General features: G+C 45.2%; 1 protein-coding gene across 14 annotated transcripts in view; it reads left to right on the top strand.

Annotated features, from left to right (window-relative positions):
* gab1 (GRB2-associated binding protein 1) overlaps positions 1–16,743 on the top strand; it is a 53,755-nt gene that overhangs the window by 17,637 nt on the left and 19,375 nt on the right. For 13 of the 14 annotated variants that reach the window (XM_076974934.1, XM_076974941.1, XM_076974936.1 and 10 more), the window contains one exon: positions 14,150–14,447. In XM_076974934.1, coding sequence (XP_076831049.1) covers positions 14,150–14,447 — 298 coding nt within the window. Of the gene's footprint in view, positions 1–8,558; positions 9,059–14,149; positions 14,448–16,743 lie in introns of those variants that run through there. The other variant, XM_076974943.1, reaches the window with a different exon arrangement.

Genomic DNA, 16,743 nt, shown 5'->3' with positions numbered 1-16,743 from the left:
ACACAGTGGTTGGTGTGAAAGGTTTTCATAAAGCGTGTATGTCAGAAGAAGACTCCGCTGCAGCAGGCGCTCCTTTGAAAGGGCATTTAGAGGGGAGTCCTGAATGTCTTGGTGTCTGGTGTCTGGCAGCATGCGTGAATACATGCAACTGCAGGTGTTGCAGTGCTAAATGGTAACGTGAGCTGCACTGTGTATGAGCGCTGGTAGGCTTATCTCAAACAGGTTTGGTGAGTGGACTCTTGACCAAAGCTGGTAGAGACAGAAATTTGGAGAGGACAAATGTCCTGTGAATGTCTAACGGTATTGAAGGAGTGTTGGACACCCCACCTCCCTCTCTTCAGACATTAGTACCACAGTTAGGACTGGAGTGCAGAGATGAAAATGCTTTACATTGTTGTGGTTGTGATAAGTCATGGGGCTTGTTTGCATGACATGATAACAGAGTTCTACAACGACTCATTTTTGGTCACTCTAGGACATAAACCCAGAGAGAGAGGGGTGTGTATGTGTGTGTATTAATGAGCATGTGCTTGAGTTTCCATGCTCCTGTGCTTGTTCTGTTGTTTTATAAAGGGTGTGTGTGTGTGTGTGTGTGTGTGTGTGTGTGTGTGTGTGTGTGTGTGTGTGTGTGTGTGTGCGCGCGCGCGCGTGTGTGTGTGTGTGTGTGTGTGTGTGTGTGTGTGTGTGTGCGTACACTGCTGAGTCTGTTTGTCTGAAATGCCTATTGTGTATCCCCCACCCCATGGGTTTTGTGGTTCTGGTGGTTTAGAAGGTTCTGGGAGGACATGATTACTCCACACAGGAAGAGGGAGCGGTCCAATCATGTCAGTTGTATGTACCAAAGCTCCAGCCCCTCACACCTTCAGCATAGCAGACACCTCTGAACCCTCACAGCCTGATTGCTGGACTCTGAAATCTGCATCTTTGCATCTTACTGTCTTCCATCTTTTCAGGATGTTGGAATGCTTTGCTAGAGTTATATAAGACCACATGCATTTTTTTCTTTATGCTGATACTCTAGAGCAACAGATTGATTGATTTGTTTCTTTTCTCTCACTCTTTCTTGGATGGTGGTGGATGTGTGAAAGTCTTGTTTGATTGCCAAGACATGCTGAGAGCATGCTGGGTCAGCTGTGGTGTGTGTGCACACCACACACCCCTCTCTCTAATTTAATGTTCTCTGATGAGGAAGGTGAGAATGTGTCAGTAGATCTTGGTGGTATATCATGGTGTACCAGTATTTCGGCACTCTCTCCAACACTGTGAGAGGCTGTGGGGGTGTGTGTGGGATGCAGACTGACCTCAGATCAGCAGTGCTGGTTTCAGAGAAAGGAAGCAGTTCTGACTGCTGGAGAACTCTGACTAGCCCCCACTTTTAAACACCTCCTTGAGTTTCTGAAGACCTTCTGAGTGCTCACATCACTGACAATTATGGAGGTGCTTTAAGTGTTCGGGATCAGCACATAATAAAGGCACTTTTAGGGCCAGGGACCACAGAACAGTATTTCATCACTATGACATTTCAGCACTGGACTGTACTTTGACAAAAGCCTCATAGTTATTTTCTTGGTATATGCACCAAGATATAAGTAAGTTGTTAATTTGTATGAAATTACCCCATTAAGGAGGCTTTAAACATTTAACATGATATGCTGTATATTTGTACGGACAGTGCTTTTCATTGAATTTGCGTGTTTGTGATAAACATGAGTTCTGATTTGACCTTTTTGAACTTTAGCAAAGAATTCGTTTGGAAATAATAAAAAAAAATTTATCTGGGTTTCAGTGTACTCTTCCAGTGCTGAGTTTGCAGTGAACAGATGGCAGATAGCGTGTTAGAAATGTGTGGTCCCTTTTGCAAGTTTCACTTCTGCATCTTTCAGACTTTGTGTGACATTGTCCAAGTTGAGCAATAACACGGAGAGGAAACCTGTGGTTCCAGATGCTTTGTGGGATTTCTGTTGCAGATTCTCATGACTTCTTGGAGCTGGTTATTCTGCTAATCAGACATGCTTCTTCACTGTGCAGCAATAGCAACTCTCGTGAAAATTCTTGTGAAATTCACAAGTATTTATGCAAAGGTGATACTCTCATACTGGACACATGAACATTTCTCTGAGATTGTTAAGTATAGTTTTAGTTAGAATGGTTCATTATTGACTGCAAAAATATTAAATTTTTTCTGATATTCTTTAGTACGTATTATCTAGAATGCTAGGGATTTGCTGTTATTTATTGGGTGCAAAAAAGTTTAATGTTATCTAGAACATCTAGAACATTAGTTATCTAGTATGCTTTATTATATTCTTTGTAAAAGATACACTGAGGGCAGAGAATTGTCAGGTGCCCTTGTGTCCACAATTTTACATTTAATAAAAAAATCAAAATTTAAATCACTTTCAAGTCTTGAAATTGAATGCAAAGTGAGGAGTCTGACTCCTCCCCCTCACCCTCTTGTTTATATCTGGAATGCATGAAGAAAGATGATCTGTCCTCGAGACTTCAGCAGTCTGTCCTCGGCAGTTTTACAGTGCTGTATCTCTTTTTGTATAAAGTTTATATGAAGTGCCTGCATGCCCATTCAGTGCTCAAGGTCGCCAGGGGCTTTGTGAAAGTGAGGATTCCGAGGCAGAACCTCGGGACTGTGAGCTAAAGCTCTGAGGGGAGCGACAGCTGTAAATCTGGGGGCGGAGCCTCTGTCCTCTGTTTCAGGAGCAGCCGCATGACCTTGGGATGGTCGAGGCACCTTGTGTGTCGGTGGCCATCAGCACTGCTGCATCTGTGGGTTGTGATGTGCGGACACAGAGGCAGAAATAGCTGCAGATGCACCGATTCCAGCTAGTTTTCTTTTTTTCTGCTTTTTTTCCCCTTCTTTTTGTTCGTTGAGGATAACAAGGGGCTGATTTATGCAGACTCTGGAAAAGACACAGAGGGGTTTTGTGGGTCCTCGTCAGCCCCTTCCCCCGTTGGCCACGCACCTCACCAGCCCGGCCTCATACAGTGTAGCGTGATCCTTTTAAGAAAGCCATTGTTCCTTCTCAGAGTTTGGCGGTCTTACTTGGCTGCTGGACCATGTGGGGCGCTCTGGGGGCAGCATTGTTGCGTGGGACTTGGGCCCTAACCTAGTGCGTGACGGGCGCACATGGGTACGCTGACGGCGAGGGTGACTGTGATGACGACATCAATGCATCTTGAAACTTTTAGGCGATGGGGCTATATCGAGATACTACACCAGCACCTGTTTCAGACATTTTCTACTGAGAGTGTGAAAGTGAACACCGAAATCCTTAAATATGTGTTAGGTTGAATCTTTCAAGGTCAAGGTTATTTTAATCAAGATCAGTTAGAATTTACCTAAGCATTTCTTAGCACATAATTTTGTATCTTCAAACACTGGTTAATTTTAGTAATGTTTTGTAAAGTGTTGACTAGGGGTGTGTTTAAAATATCGATCTTCATTTCAATGATTCGATATCGATTTATTAAACCTGAGATCGATCTTTAGAATTGGCAAATTTTCCCCGCATATGCGTACCGTTTTAACGTCTCGCATTTTATATCGCGAGACGTGCTTGAATTCCACCTTGTATAGGTGTATGAACCTTGCAAACACGACTTTGTTCATTGCACTGAAGCGTGGCGCACGCGAAGTTACAAAATTCGAGAGGTGCACGAAGTAATCGGGTGGAGCCACCACAATTACGTCGTTTTAGGTGCGCGGACCCTCACGCCGGTCGCGACGCGTCAAGTATAAAGCAGTGAAGTTTTCTCAACAGCTGGCAATATTGTTACTGCACAAAGGAGCTGTCTCACTCAACATGTTGATCAGCTCCTTTTCTTGCAGAAAAATTTGACAATCTCCAAGATGTCAGAAAGCAGTCATGAATAAATCTTTTTTTTGGACCTTAATGTTTACAATATTCAGAACTATGTTCATAAATGTTTTTGTTACATGTTAAAAAAAGAAAATTTAATTTGCACTTTAAAAGGCTGTTCAAAACCGCTTTCAATGCCTTTTGTGGTAAAGGAGCTATGTGGAAGTGTGTGGATTAATTGATATTAAAAAATATTTGTAACTGTTCACAGTATAAACACTAATATCTTAATACATTTTAATAAAGTTTCAGTGTTCCTTGTATCATTACAACATTTCACATTCAAACTACACTTTTTATTGTAACTGAAATTTCTCTACAAGAATCGATATTGAATTGGATCGAATCTAATCGAAAATTGAATTGAATCGGGATCTTGTGAATCGGAGTCGAATCGAACTGGGAAATCAGTGGTGATACCCACCCCTAGTGTTGACTAACCAAGCACTGGTGCAACAAATCTGAGGATGTTGTTGAATGGATCTGCAACAGAGAGGCCATGGGGACTGGTTGAAGATCCCTGATGTCTGGAACAGATAGAACATGGGGACTGGTTGACGGTCCCTAATGTCTGGAACAGAGAGGCCATAGGGACTGGTTGACGGTCCCTGAAGTCTGGAACAGATAGGACACGGGAACTGGTTGAAGGTCCCTGACGTCAGGAACCGATAGGACATGGGGACTGGTTGAAGGTCCCTGACGTCTGGCCTGAGAACCACTGCACTGTGCAGTTAAACTTGCACTGTGCAGTCATTTATTATGGGATGTTGAAGGTTGTGGTATTCAGAGTCCCATGAAACTCCTGAAACATTTTACATGCTTTCTGTTTTTTTTTCTCTTTCATCTGGTCCACTGTTATTCATTGTTAATGGAAGTAATGCATCTGAGCAGTGAGGTCCACTGTTAATGGCGTTAAATGTCTTGTAGCTGGAGTGAACTCTCACCTGCACCCCAGGAAGCCCCACTTAGCGGCACTTAAATACCAAGCTAGGAACTTTCCAAAAGTTTCTTTTCTGGTTCTCCACAGTCTATGTGTTGATATGTGCAATTAAAAATCAATTTAATGCACAATGTGTATGCCACATGGACATTTTAGTCTTATTTGTTCTTTATCATTTATTTGTCTTTTTTTGAGGGCAGAAATGTCTAGTGCAGCAGTGTGTTAGAGTGAAGTGTTGAAAGCAGATATTGTCTGTCTCTCCACGCATGGAAACACATGCAGATCTGGGCTTAAAGCAGAACTGAAGCCCCAGAAAAACACAGTGGTTTGCGACAGTCCCTGATAAAGGAAAGGTTGAGGAGTGGTGTGTGTGTGTGTGTGTGTGTGTGTGTGCGTGCGTGCGTGCATGCGTGCGTCAAAATATCCAGAGGTATTTGTCTTCTGGATTTTTTTATAAGGATTTCTCCCAATGCTGTTCAAGTGGTGAAGAGTGAATGAATGAATGCCTCCTGTCCTCCTGCCGGCCAGTCCTCATGGGGACAGGCTGTGTCTCCTCTTAGGAGTTCTTCATTTATTGTGCCCTGCAGCTTTGAGTGGTGCTACATGGGAGCCATGTGGTCAATATTCTCTTTAACATTAGTGCAGCCATTACTGCTGAGGCCACTAGTGGATAAGTGTACTGTAACTCTGTCCTCCACAATTCTCTAAATGAGAGAGAAAGAGAGAGAACATGTGACTCCAGCATAGTCCTGATGGGACATGCACCTGGGCTTGGACTCCTGTCACTGTTGCTGTCAGTAGATGACGAAGACCTGCTCAGCATGCAGTGGTTAAAACAGAGCTGGTTGAAATCTCTTTGGTAATCATTACAGACATTGTGTGCTGGGTGTACCCTGAGCCCACCAGCCAGTTCTGTTTAGTGAGTTCAGATAAATTGTTCATATGAGATCAGCAACATCACAAGACACAGTAGTTGCACAAGATGGAAAATTCACATGTATGCAGTAACTTCAGGGGTTAGAACTGTTGGATATTATGAACCATAAACCCTTCCTGACAGATCTGCTTCTTGCCTGAGAAGAGAGGGGGAGGAGGAGGAGAGGTTGTGGGTGTGGGTGGGTGTGTGTGTGTGGGGGGGGGGGTGTGGGTGTGGGTGGGTGTGTGTGTGGGGGGGGGGGGGGGGGGGGGTGAGGTTGTGGGTGGGTGTGTGTGGGGGGGGGGGGGGGGGGGGGGGGTGAGGTTGAACAGGAGAGTGGCAGGTGTGACTCAGCCCAGGACTTTGTCCCAACATGTCTTACACAGCACACTCTCTCCACACAAAAGGCACCCCAACACGCCCTCCGTGTGTGTGTGTGTGTGTGTGTGTGCCTGCTGATGACTGAATCACCCACTTAATTAGATTTTTTTCAATCTTGTTACCAACATTTCTCGTGCTCATATCTGGGTGTTTTGAGGTTGTCCTCTGCCCACAGATGTGCTGTCATGTCTGTGTACCTTCCACACTGTACCTTCCTTTATAGCCTCTTGGCAACCTGCAATATTTTATGAGCATACTGTGCCCCCCTTAACTCTGAGCCTTCAGCAATCTGTTTCTGTGCCTTTAACTGCAATGCGTGTGCAGTAGTCTGCTTTCCTATGCTTTGCGAAGGCCACTGTAATACTCTCTGAGTGGATGGGTAGTGCATATGTGTGTCTGTGTGTGTGTGTGTGTGTGTGTGTGTGTGTGTGTGTGTGTGTGTGTGTGTGTGTGTGTGTGTGTGTAGAGCTGAGCAATACCCTCTAGCACTGTGTGCCACAGGCTCCCGCTACACCCAGAGCAGTCAGGCGAGGATGGCAGAGTAATCGATGGAAATCAGAGAGAAGGGGTGATGTCATACCATCCAGGAATGGAGCAGCAGGGGGAGGCGTGTCTGTGTGTGTGTGTGCGCGCGTGCGCGTGTGCATGTGCATGAGAGAGTGAGGTAGTGTGTCTGTGCACTTGCATTGACAGACCAGTTCTGGTATTATAAATGTTTGTCATCCTGTGGGTCATATTGAAACCCCACTTGGCTTTTCTCCTCTCCTATTATGGTTTAACCAGTGATCTGCTCCTTCCTGGAGAGGCTGATACCTGGAGAGGTGGAGCAGACAATGAATTTCAGTGTTGAAGCAGATCTCTCACCCCACCACACCCAGTTAAAACAAAAACAAAACAACCTAGACATTTACCCACATCTGAGCCAAAATCATACAGAAAGAGCTTTATTCATGAACTCAAGTTACACACCAGTCTTGCACATTGCTATGATACACTGGAGAGGTCTCCCTGGTGGTAGGTGTCTAGGAGGTCTCTGACACGCACGTACAATCATGCGCACGCGCACGTATTTGCAGATCTAACACTTACAAATGATTCAGCTGTCAGTACGCTTACATTCTCGCCTGCAATGGTATCCTAGAGACCACAAATCCCCGCAAGGGCCTCTTGGCGTTGAGCTGTCCGCTGTGCTGTGGAAATACGATGTAATCGTACTCACAAATGTACAGGATTTGTGTTCCGCAAACAGTTTAATAATTAACCGGCAGGACAGAGCGACCGGTTGAAAATGGTAATGCTGGACCGAGTTTAGGGTAGACAGGTGCAGCTGTTCACCTGGACCTGAACGCTGTAGGCTTAGGTTTGTTGAAGAAGCATGGTGAGCAAAATACACACACGCACAAGATTAATGTGAAGTCAGAAACCAATGTGGATGACTGTACTTGTGCATTTATTTAAACATTGTTTGTTAATTTGACAGCCAGTGTACGTCAGGAGGATGAAACAGTAAGCATGCTCTTACTGTAAAAGTATAAAGTGCATATATAATGCTCATCATTACAGTTCACAAGCAGGAAGATTTTGGAGTAATGTGTCTTGTCATCAGATCCTTTGCAATGCAATGAAAAAGAAAATCCTGTTTCAAATCCATATTTCTCACTTCATATTCCACATATTCCAGACATATTCTGTCAGATCTATTAAATTGCATAGGCCGTTCAAAATGAGCTCCAATATTGGATGATGGTATCATCGTTTAAATAAGATGGAATTCCTTTAGAGGAATTCTATGCAGTTTATGTTGCCAGAGCTGTGCTGAGCGGTGTGGTCGTGTGTATTTGGGGCAGCAGTTGGGGAAGTAGATCTGTGGGGCATGGCGTTGTTGAACACTAGCTGCTCTTTCTTATCAGAGAGCTGTGCCCTTGAGCCATAAAAGCTCTCCACATGGGGAACAGCTGACCTCAGATCTGTGTTCATGACTGAAGGAGGGCAGCTTCCACTCTGATTTGAGATCTGTTCTGGGGTTGCCAGATGCTTTGTGAGAGATGGGCTTCATGTGTGTTGCAGGGAAGTAGGTGCAAGATGGACAGATAACCAATGGAAGAGAGTCATTCCATGGTAAAGAAGAAAAACCATCATTTGAGGGTTCTGCTTGACCTCTCAGAATGAGAGAGGGATACTTGACCCCAGCACATTTTTCCATACTGAGTTCCTGTTCACTGATTTCAGTACTGGTCTAAAATGCCTGATGGCAGTGTGATTCAGCTCAGATGGCATTCCCCTTTAGACTGGTGCTCAATGGCATCTCTGTTCACTTCAAGCCTCTGACACTGCAACCCCCAGCTTCCGTTGTGTGTCACACACTGGTGTGTGTGTGTGTGTGTTGTGGGGGGAGACAGCTGTTGCCACGTTTGGGAGGGCCTCTTCTACTCCGTCCCACCCCGTCCCTGCTCCCAGTCCTTACATACACACATGCACACGCACACACACACACACACTCACACTCACACACACTTAACATTGCACTTGTAGTTGGAGGACTTGATGCTTGAGTACTCGCCACTGTCCTTCAGCTACCATGGACTGTATCTTGCTCGCCTGGGCTGTGTGGACACACTCATTCCTCCTCTCTCCACCACCAAGTTTGTTTTAGATTCTGCGACTCTGACAAGCTTGGGTCATTTTGACTTCAATTGACTTGTGTGTGTTGACTGGGCAACCAGCCGTGACTGGACCCCACTGCTTTCTCGACATCTGCCAATCTCTGTGCCACCTGTGAGCTCTGATCCTGGACCAGCCCTGTGGGCAGCTCTGCTACTCCATGGGCTACGGGTTTTCTCTCGAACTGGCCCCAAATCAGCCAAAGGAATGGACTAGCCACTGGCAACAGGTGGCTAAAAACTGCCCTCTGTGATCTACTCCAATTTTCAGGATCTAGAGCTTGAGGTAGGATTGATATATTGTGTTATCAGAGCTGAACAGAGCTTATATACATCTGTGTGTGTGTGTGTGAGAGAGAATTATGCATTCTCGCATGTGTGTAAATCAGAGAGGATTAAGGAACAATGCAGAGCAGGGCTGCTAGATTGCTTTAGTGGAAGGGCACAAACCTGCCTGTGTGAGCAGATTCACTGCAACCTGAGCCCAGCACAGGCTCAGCTGAACTAGAGTAAACTGTGGGTTTCCTGCCTGTGTGTGTGAATAGAGAGAGAGTTAGTATTAATTATGTAAAAGTATTTCTGTGGGTTGTACTGCATAAGTGTGTGTGTGTGGGTGTGTGTGTGTGTGTGTGTGAGAGATTGCACAGATGGTGGAGGGGGCTGCGTGTCTCGCTCCCACCATCATGCCTGGTCGCTCTGCTCCACGCAAGCGAGTGGTTCTGTGGCACAGCTAAAATGCTCAACACCTCTCCCCACCCACACATACAACTCTCCTGGAGTGCGCTCCAAAACATGATGGACTACAGTACCCATGATTCATCTTGTGGCACAAGTTAAAGTGAACTGAGAGGGGCCTGCCATGATCAGATGAAAATTGATCTTTTGTTTCATTTTCCTTATCGTAAATTTCTGTTCTCTTGTGCTGTAGCATTCCTGGTAACGTGTGCGGTTCAGCTGACATTTTGAAGCACTGTGAGGAATGTCTTCTGGCCATATGTCCCCTTGTTCTTGCCCAATGCGATGAACTAGGTTTTGTGTGCATGCATGTTGCACATGCACACACATAAACAAACAACAAAGAATAACCATTTCCAACAACACATTTAGTTATAAACACAAAAGAGAAGTTCAAAAACTAATTTTCTAAAGCTAATTACCCACAGAATACTCCAGACATCCCACTGTCTGCCAGACAGAACCAGCTGGTCAGAAAGGGCATGGAAGCTTGTTTGTGTGTGCTTGTGTGTGTGTGTGTGTGCGTGCGTGTGCGCACTTGTGTGCATGTGTTTATATGAACACATGTGAGCATGTGTGCAAGTACTCTCTCACACATACACTTGTTCACACTGTCACATACACAAACATGAACACACACACACAAAGTGTTTGCCCTCTCTGTCTCTCCGAGTGTGTGTGTGTATGCATGTGTGTAATCTGATCTCCTTTGTTATTGGAGCAGTAGGGGGAGTCTGAGCTAGGTGGCTCTGGTTTGGTCAGACCGCTGTAGACAAACACATGTATAGCTGCCACTTCAGCCCAGGCACTCAACATGAAGTTACCCGCTCACAATACCTGTCTTATTTTTGGTACCTCAAAGACTGGATGCATAGTGTGCACAGGTGTGTGTTTCAACATGGCATGGCAAGGGGCTGGTCTTCTGGGTGGGCAGCAGTAGGTACTGCTCAGCGCAGTTCAGATTGGCTCTGCTACAAAGAGAAGCTGGTGGATGATAAAACAGCTGGTGGGGGCCAGCACTGTTAAACTCTTTTAAATCCTGATGGCAAAAAAATAAACAACAAAGATTCCGCATTCCCCCTGCTCATGTTGCCTTTGTGCAGAGTGTGATGTTGTCTGAAGTTTGGTATAATTGGCTTTCCGTCAAATGCCATGGCCTTAAAGCCTGGAATAACCCTTCTGTTGTTTGCTCTAGGGCTGGCACTATGTTCATTATTATTGAAGCTTAATATATAAGATTTGCATGTAAATTAGAAAGCAGTACCCTCACCCAGCTGACTATAAAGTGTCTTAGAATATGAATTATATCACTGTTATCATGCAGTACTCATTGGTGGGAACATGGGCAGTCATGGTCTGGTGGTAGGGAACTGGTCTTGTGACCAGAGGGTCGAGGGTTCGGTTCCCAGACCTGATGTCATGACTGAGGTCTCCTTGAGCAAGGCACCTAACTCCAACTGCTCCCCGGGTGCCGGGTTAGGGCTGCCCACCGCTCTGGGCACGTGTGATCCACAGCCCCCTAGTAATCACTAGTGTGTGTGTGTGTGTGTGTGTGTGTTCTAACTGCACAGATGGGTAAAAGCAGAGGACAAATTTCAATTGTGGTGAAAAAAATCACAATTGACAAATATGGCACATTACACATTACATTACATTACATAGTTATGATGTGCAAACCTAGCAATTTTTCTATTCCGTTTTCGATTGAAGTCTAAACTGTTGCTATTATCTACTTTACCTGGTGCTAAAAACTGTTAACAGGTGAATTGCACATTACAGTAAATTTGGTTTGGCTCTTTCTGACCTGAAGCAGAGAGAATCCTCCAGCCTCAAGGTATGTGCTGGTCCGCCTTGTTGCTGAACATTGGGGGGACTGTGGGACTATTTTAGCCTGACCACAATAGAAAACTCTAATGCTACTAATTCAGAATATCCACCAGAGTGCTTCCTACCCCCTGGTGATGCCTTCCCCAGATGGGCCATATCTGGGAGACTGCCCAGCTGTATTCTGACGCCCAGATGCCCCCCGGTAGAGGTGTGCCAAAAAATCGATTCATATATCAAAAATCGATTCTCATTTACTACGATTCAGAATCGATTTTAAATGTCCCAAAATCGATTCTAAGTCGCGTTACGTAATTACAAAATTACGCGAGACTTTACGCAGCAGGTTCTGGGACACACTCGTGTGCGGAAAGGTTTCAAGACAGATGGAGGAAAGAGATATTCAACCTGTTCCGTCTTCATTTAAGGCAAAAATATGGGTTCATTTTGGTATTTACGAATGCCAGGGAAGACCGAACTTGACACACGTGTGCAAGGCGTATGTAACACGGTGAGCACGGGAACGTACACACAGCGTGAAATAATATAGAGAAGGGTGAACACGAGTGCCGGCTCGCAAAAGCAATACATTTGACACTCGTCACAAGTATTAGCGAGAGGGAAACGCGCACAGCGACCCAGAACGAACAAACAAAACAACACGGGAGACTCAACGCGCAAGCGAATAGAAACCAAAACCGTGAGGGCATGGAGCAAATAGAAACAAAATACAACGCGGGAAAACGAACAGTTAACCGTAGTGAGACGGGAGAAAGAAACAAAATAACAACAGTAACTAAAAAACAGCGCGGATAAATGCAACGCGAAAAGGAAACCAAGGACACCAGAAGAAGTAATTGGCAAAAAACGCCGCAGCAAAATAAAACCCTTCACAAAAATATAGGCAAAACGGATAGGAAGAAATGCAGGATTGGGAAAACTTGAGATGGGTCAGGAAGCGACGCAGGAGATATATACTCGAATAAGTAAAGAGAAAGCATAACAGCAGGGTTGCCAACTCTCACGCACTGAGCGTGAGACACACGCATTTGACCGTTTTCACACGCTCTCACGCCACACTTCCGATATCTCACGCCGAAAAAAATATCCAGTTTATTTACCTCAGATCCACAACAACTTTCGTTCGCCCCCCCCCCCCCCCGCTCAACAAAATACACTCGCCACCGGCTCCAGGTTAAAATCTCACTCTAAGCGAACGTCAAAAGTTGCCAACCCTGTAACTGAGAGGTGGCGAGACACCTTCAAACGAGAAGCAACCACAGAGAAAGCAGAGACTGGCTGAGAACGTATGGTTACGCCACCTATAGTCTGGGACTGACTCTGGTGCCCCTAGCCACGGCTGGGGGAACAGCATCCGAGCCAGCCCTGACAGCTTGTAAAATGAAGCTCAAGAATTTTGGTAACAACAAAAAGCATTTTATTTTACCAAAGCACATTATTTTTGTTAATTAAATGTGAAAGACTTTGTTTTCTGTATTTGTCATTCTGTCTTGCAAAGCAGACTGTAGTAGATCATGCAGATTTTATAGACTTAAGCAGAAATTTTTATAAATCAAATCGTTTTTTGAATCGAAAATCGTTTTGAATCAAAAATCGATTTTGAATTGAATTGTGGCCCCCAAAATCGGAATCGAATCGAATCGTGAGATAGTAAACGATTCCCCCCCCCCTACCCCCCGGGACCACCATAGTCTACAGAAATTACTGACAGGGCAGATCATTTGAGAACTTTCAAATTTTGTGACAGCAGTTACTGTGATCTTGCTTTTCTCAATCCTCTTCTGTCATCTGGATGGATCAAAATATTTCCCATTTCTTTTTTCATAGCCCACTGTCAATAATCTTCAACCTATGATCTCTACCTTTGGTGTGTTCCAGTCCCCTATTAATATTTACAGACCACTCAGTACATAACGGGAATAAAAAAAAAAAGATTCAGGTTGGCCTTCCTCTTCATTTGCCACTGTCAATGTGTGATCGTCTGTCTGCTGTAGTGTCTGGAGACGGACTTGCCTTCTTTCACTGTTTTCATACCCCACCCTCTGTGTGGTGTGTGTCGGCATGTGGCTGCTGTCTTGGGGATTTGCTGGTGTGTTGTATAAACCCAGCGTCCATGATGAGCTGCAGTAGTGAGCATCCGTGTGCAGGGACCCTTTCTCTGCCTGTTGTTTTAACTCTTTCCTTATTTTGCTATTGTATTTCTCCATCATTTCGCTCTCTCTCCCCCACTCTCTCTCTCGCTCTCTGTTCCCCTCATCTTCCTTCTCTCTGTAAGTCCTCCATTCTTCTTTCCTTCCTCGCTTTGGCCCACTGGCTAGACTGTGGTAAAACGGCTCTTTCACTGTGCCCTGAATTGACCTGCAATGACCTGTCTAGAGCTGAACCCTTTCACAATGCTCTCCCTGTAGTTAAAACAGTAGCATTAAATGGGCAGAATCTTGTAGTTAGTGGTTAAATACCAGCTGGTTGTTTTGTTGCTGGGGAGCCAGGATCATGACCTCGTCCAACATCCAGAATTCCCGGGGTACACATGCCCGGGCTATTCAACTTCCCTTCCACAGTCACTGGACAATGTGTGCACTTTTTATAGATGTGTGTGTGTGTGTGTGTGTGTGTGTGTGTGTGTGTGTGTGTGTGTGTGTGTGTGTGTGTGTGTGTGTGTGTGTGTGTGTGTGTGTCTGGGAATGGAGTTTGACCTCAGCAGAACCTCTGATGTGATGTATGTACCTAATATCGGAGGGTGTGGTTTGACATGATTGACATGTCCTGAAGGATATTCATGTCTTCCCATCCCCAGGCATGGAAGAAGCGCTGGTTTGTTCTGCGCAGTGGGCGGCTGACCGGAGACCCCGATGTGCTGGAGTACTACAAGAATGACCACGTGAAGAAGCCCATCCGCGTGATTGACCTGAACCTGTGCGAACAGGTGGACGCTGGGCTAACCTTCAACAAGAAGGACCTGGAGCACAGCTTTATCTTCGACATCAAGACCATCGACCGCGTGTTCTACCTGGTGGCCGACACCGAGGAGGAGATGAACAAGTGGGTTCGCTGCATCTGCGACATATGTGGCTTCAACCCCACCGACACAGACGGTAGGACACGCCCACCGCAGCACCCAGCACACCTGAGTCTAAAACAGTACAATCTGCCAAGCATTTTTCATTTAACAGATTAATGAGCGATTTTGAATTATTTTCAAGATTATATTCATTTTCATTATATTCACTGGGTTGGTCAAAAATGATGTAGTTACTCTTTCGGAGCTGTCGTCTTTTTCCTTGTACTGGGTGCTTCTGCCAGCTTTCTCCAGCAGTCTCAGTAGGTGTGGTGAAATGCCGATGGTTGTGCTATTGACCCCCCCCCCCCCCCCCCCCAAAAAAAAAAAGAAAAGAATCATTTTATTTGAAATAGTGTATGCATGTTGCCTTGTTATTATGGCTCCCAGAATGCATTATGAGGTTTAATCTTCTCAGGCCCCCAAGCCCAGGTCATCATGTCCGAACGAGTTTGAGGCAGTCTGAACATGTGATTATTCACACTTTCATGAAGCACAGAAATTCCTGGAAAACACGGACATGTCTGCAGCTGTGTTGAAATTGCGGATTACCACACTGTATATAGTATTTTATTCTTAATGTATTATTGAGTGATGAGTATGTCCCACACTGTAAAAATGCTGTGATGTGCAGTGTTTGAGCACCTGCATGCCTTACCCAAACATCACACCAAATTCACAGAAAATCTGTCACTCTTTACTGTGAGGGACAGTTGTGTTATTTCGTACTTCAGGCAGCATGGAGAGGACGTGGCGGGGCTATGGGTATTCATGTACTGGGGAGTGGCACAGCCACCAAGATCAACCATAGTGGTGTGTAGCTGTCCTAGACTTGTAATGCATATTCTTATATTTACATCTTTGTAAAGAATTAGGCTTTGAACTCTGAGAAATGGGGTGCAATGGGTGAATTAAAACATTTCAGATACACATTGTTTTTGTACAGAACAAGGTTGCACACAGTCATATCAGGCTTGAAATTAAATTAATCCAAATGTATTTAGCACAATAGCATTACTGGTCGAGGTTGGCATGTATGGTATGTGTGGCACAGGGATGTATGGCACAGTGGGAATAATTAATGTAATGCCATGTGAAGTACCTGAGCCCACATCCTCACTCCTGCCCCACATTCTGTAGCGTTAATTTCGCTGCTGAGCTTCTCTGTTTGGCCACCCACACAGATTATTTTAGGTAAGTGCAAGAAACCGTACTGCATATTCCTCAACTCTGAGACCTGCGTGGTGGAGAGATTTTCACAACCCTGGCGGGGGGACTTTAGAGTATTTAGCGACATCATCTGTTTTTTTTTTTTTTGGTTTGTTTGTTTGTTTTTTTACATATCAAAATCATAAAATAATACGGATAAAATGGCCATTCTAGTTTACTGACATTAGTATTGAATTTGAGGTTTTATATTTCTGAAGTTTGTGACTCTCCTGGGGAAAACCCAGAGCGTTTGTAAGTGTGTTGTGAATGAAACATTTGGAACTGTGAAAGCATGCCACTTGCATTATTCCGTTAGTCCTGTGGAATGTCCAGTAGTTTAGTATTTGTCTTATTTACCCTTTAATGGGTCACATGTGAACTGATTTTCTCTGTGCTGTGGCAGTAGAGAGCTGCTGGTTCATGGAGGCAAAGACACGGCTCTCCTCCCTGGCCCCAGCCCCAGGAGCGTAGCTGCAGCCCCAGTAGACTCAGGAGGGTCTGGGTTGTGGTCTAGAGCTCTTAGCGTGGGGCAGCTAGCTGCTTGAGATATAGAGTGGGTGGCAGGAAGGCAAATGTGGAGGGGGGGGGGGGGGATTTTCCCAGTGCTGGGATGAATCAGCAGCAATACCTCAAAAACAAGAGAGAGGAGGGGCAGAGAATTAGCGAGGGAGGGAGAGGAGGATGGGGAGAGAGAGTACTGACTCCGTCACTATTGGGCAGCCTGCAAATAGAGGATGAAGGCAAAGTGGGTGATTGTGTGGGTGTGGGTGTGTAGACTTTGAATAGTGAGTGCAACATTTAAATTATTCCCAAGGGGAAAGACACTAAAACCTAAAATCCTAAAAACAAAGAAAGCCATCAGAAGGAACACTCTCTCTCAGACGCAGCTTGCTTTGAGAATTCCATGCCTATTCATAGACTGAAATTTTGTCTTCTGAGAGTGGACTGAGGACTGGCGTAGGGACACAGAAGACACTTCTCTTCATGAATGCTTTGCTTCCATTGCGCTGTCTAGCAAGCCGCTCACCCCCCTGTTCAGACACGACCACCTCACCATCTGCCTCTGGGCATCTAGGTTGGCGGTTACCCTGAATACCCTGGAATCCTCTCACCAATGCATATTT

This window comes from Brachyhypopomus gauderio, chromosome 15 (assembly GCF_052324685.1).
Source record: "Brachyhypopomus gauderio isolate BG-103 chromosome 15, BGAUD_0.2, whole genome shotgun sequence".
Taxonomy (NCBI): domain Eukaryota; kingdom Metazoa; phylum Chordata; class Actinopteri; order Gymnotiformes; family Hypopomidae; genus Brachyhypopomus; species Brachyhypopomus gauderio.
The sequence above is the reverse complement of the archived record's forward strand: the minus strand, read 5'-3'. Positions and strand labels throughout refer to the sequence as shown.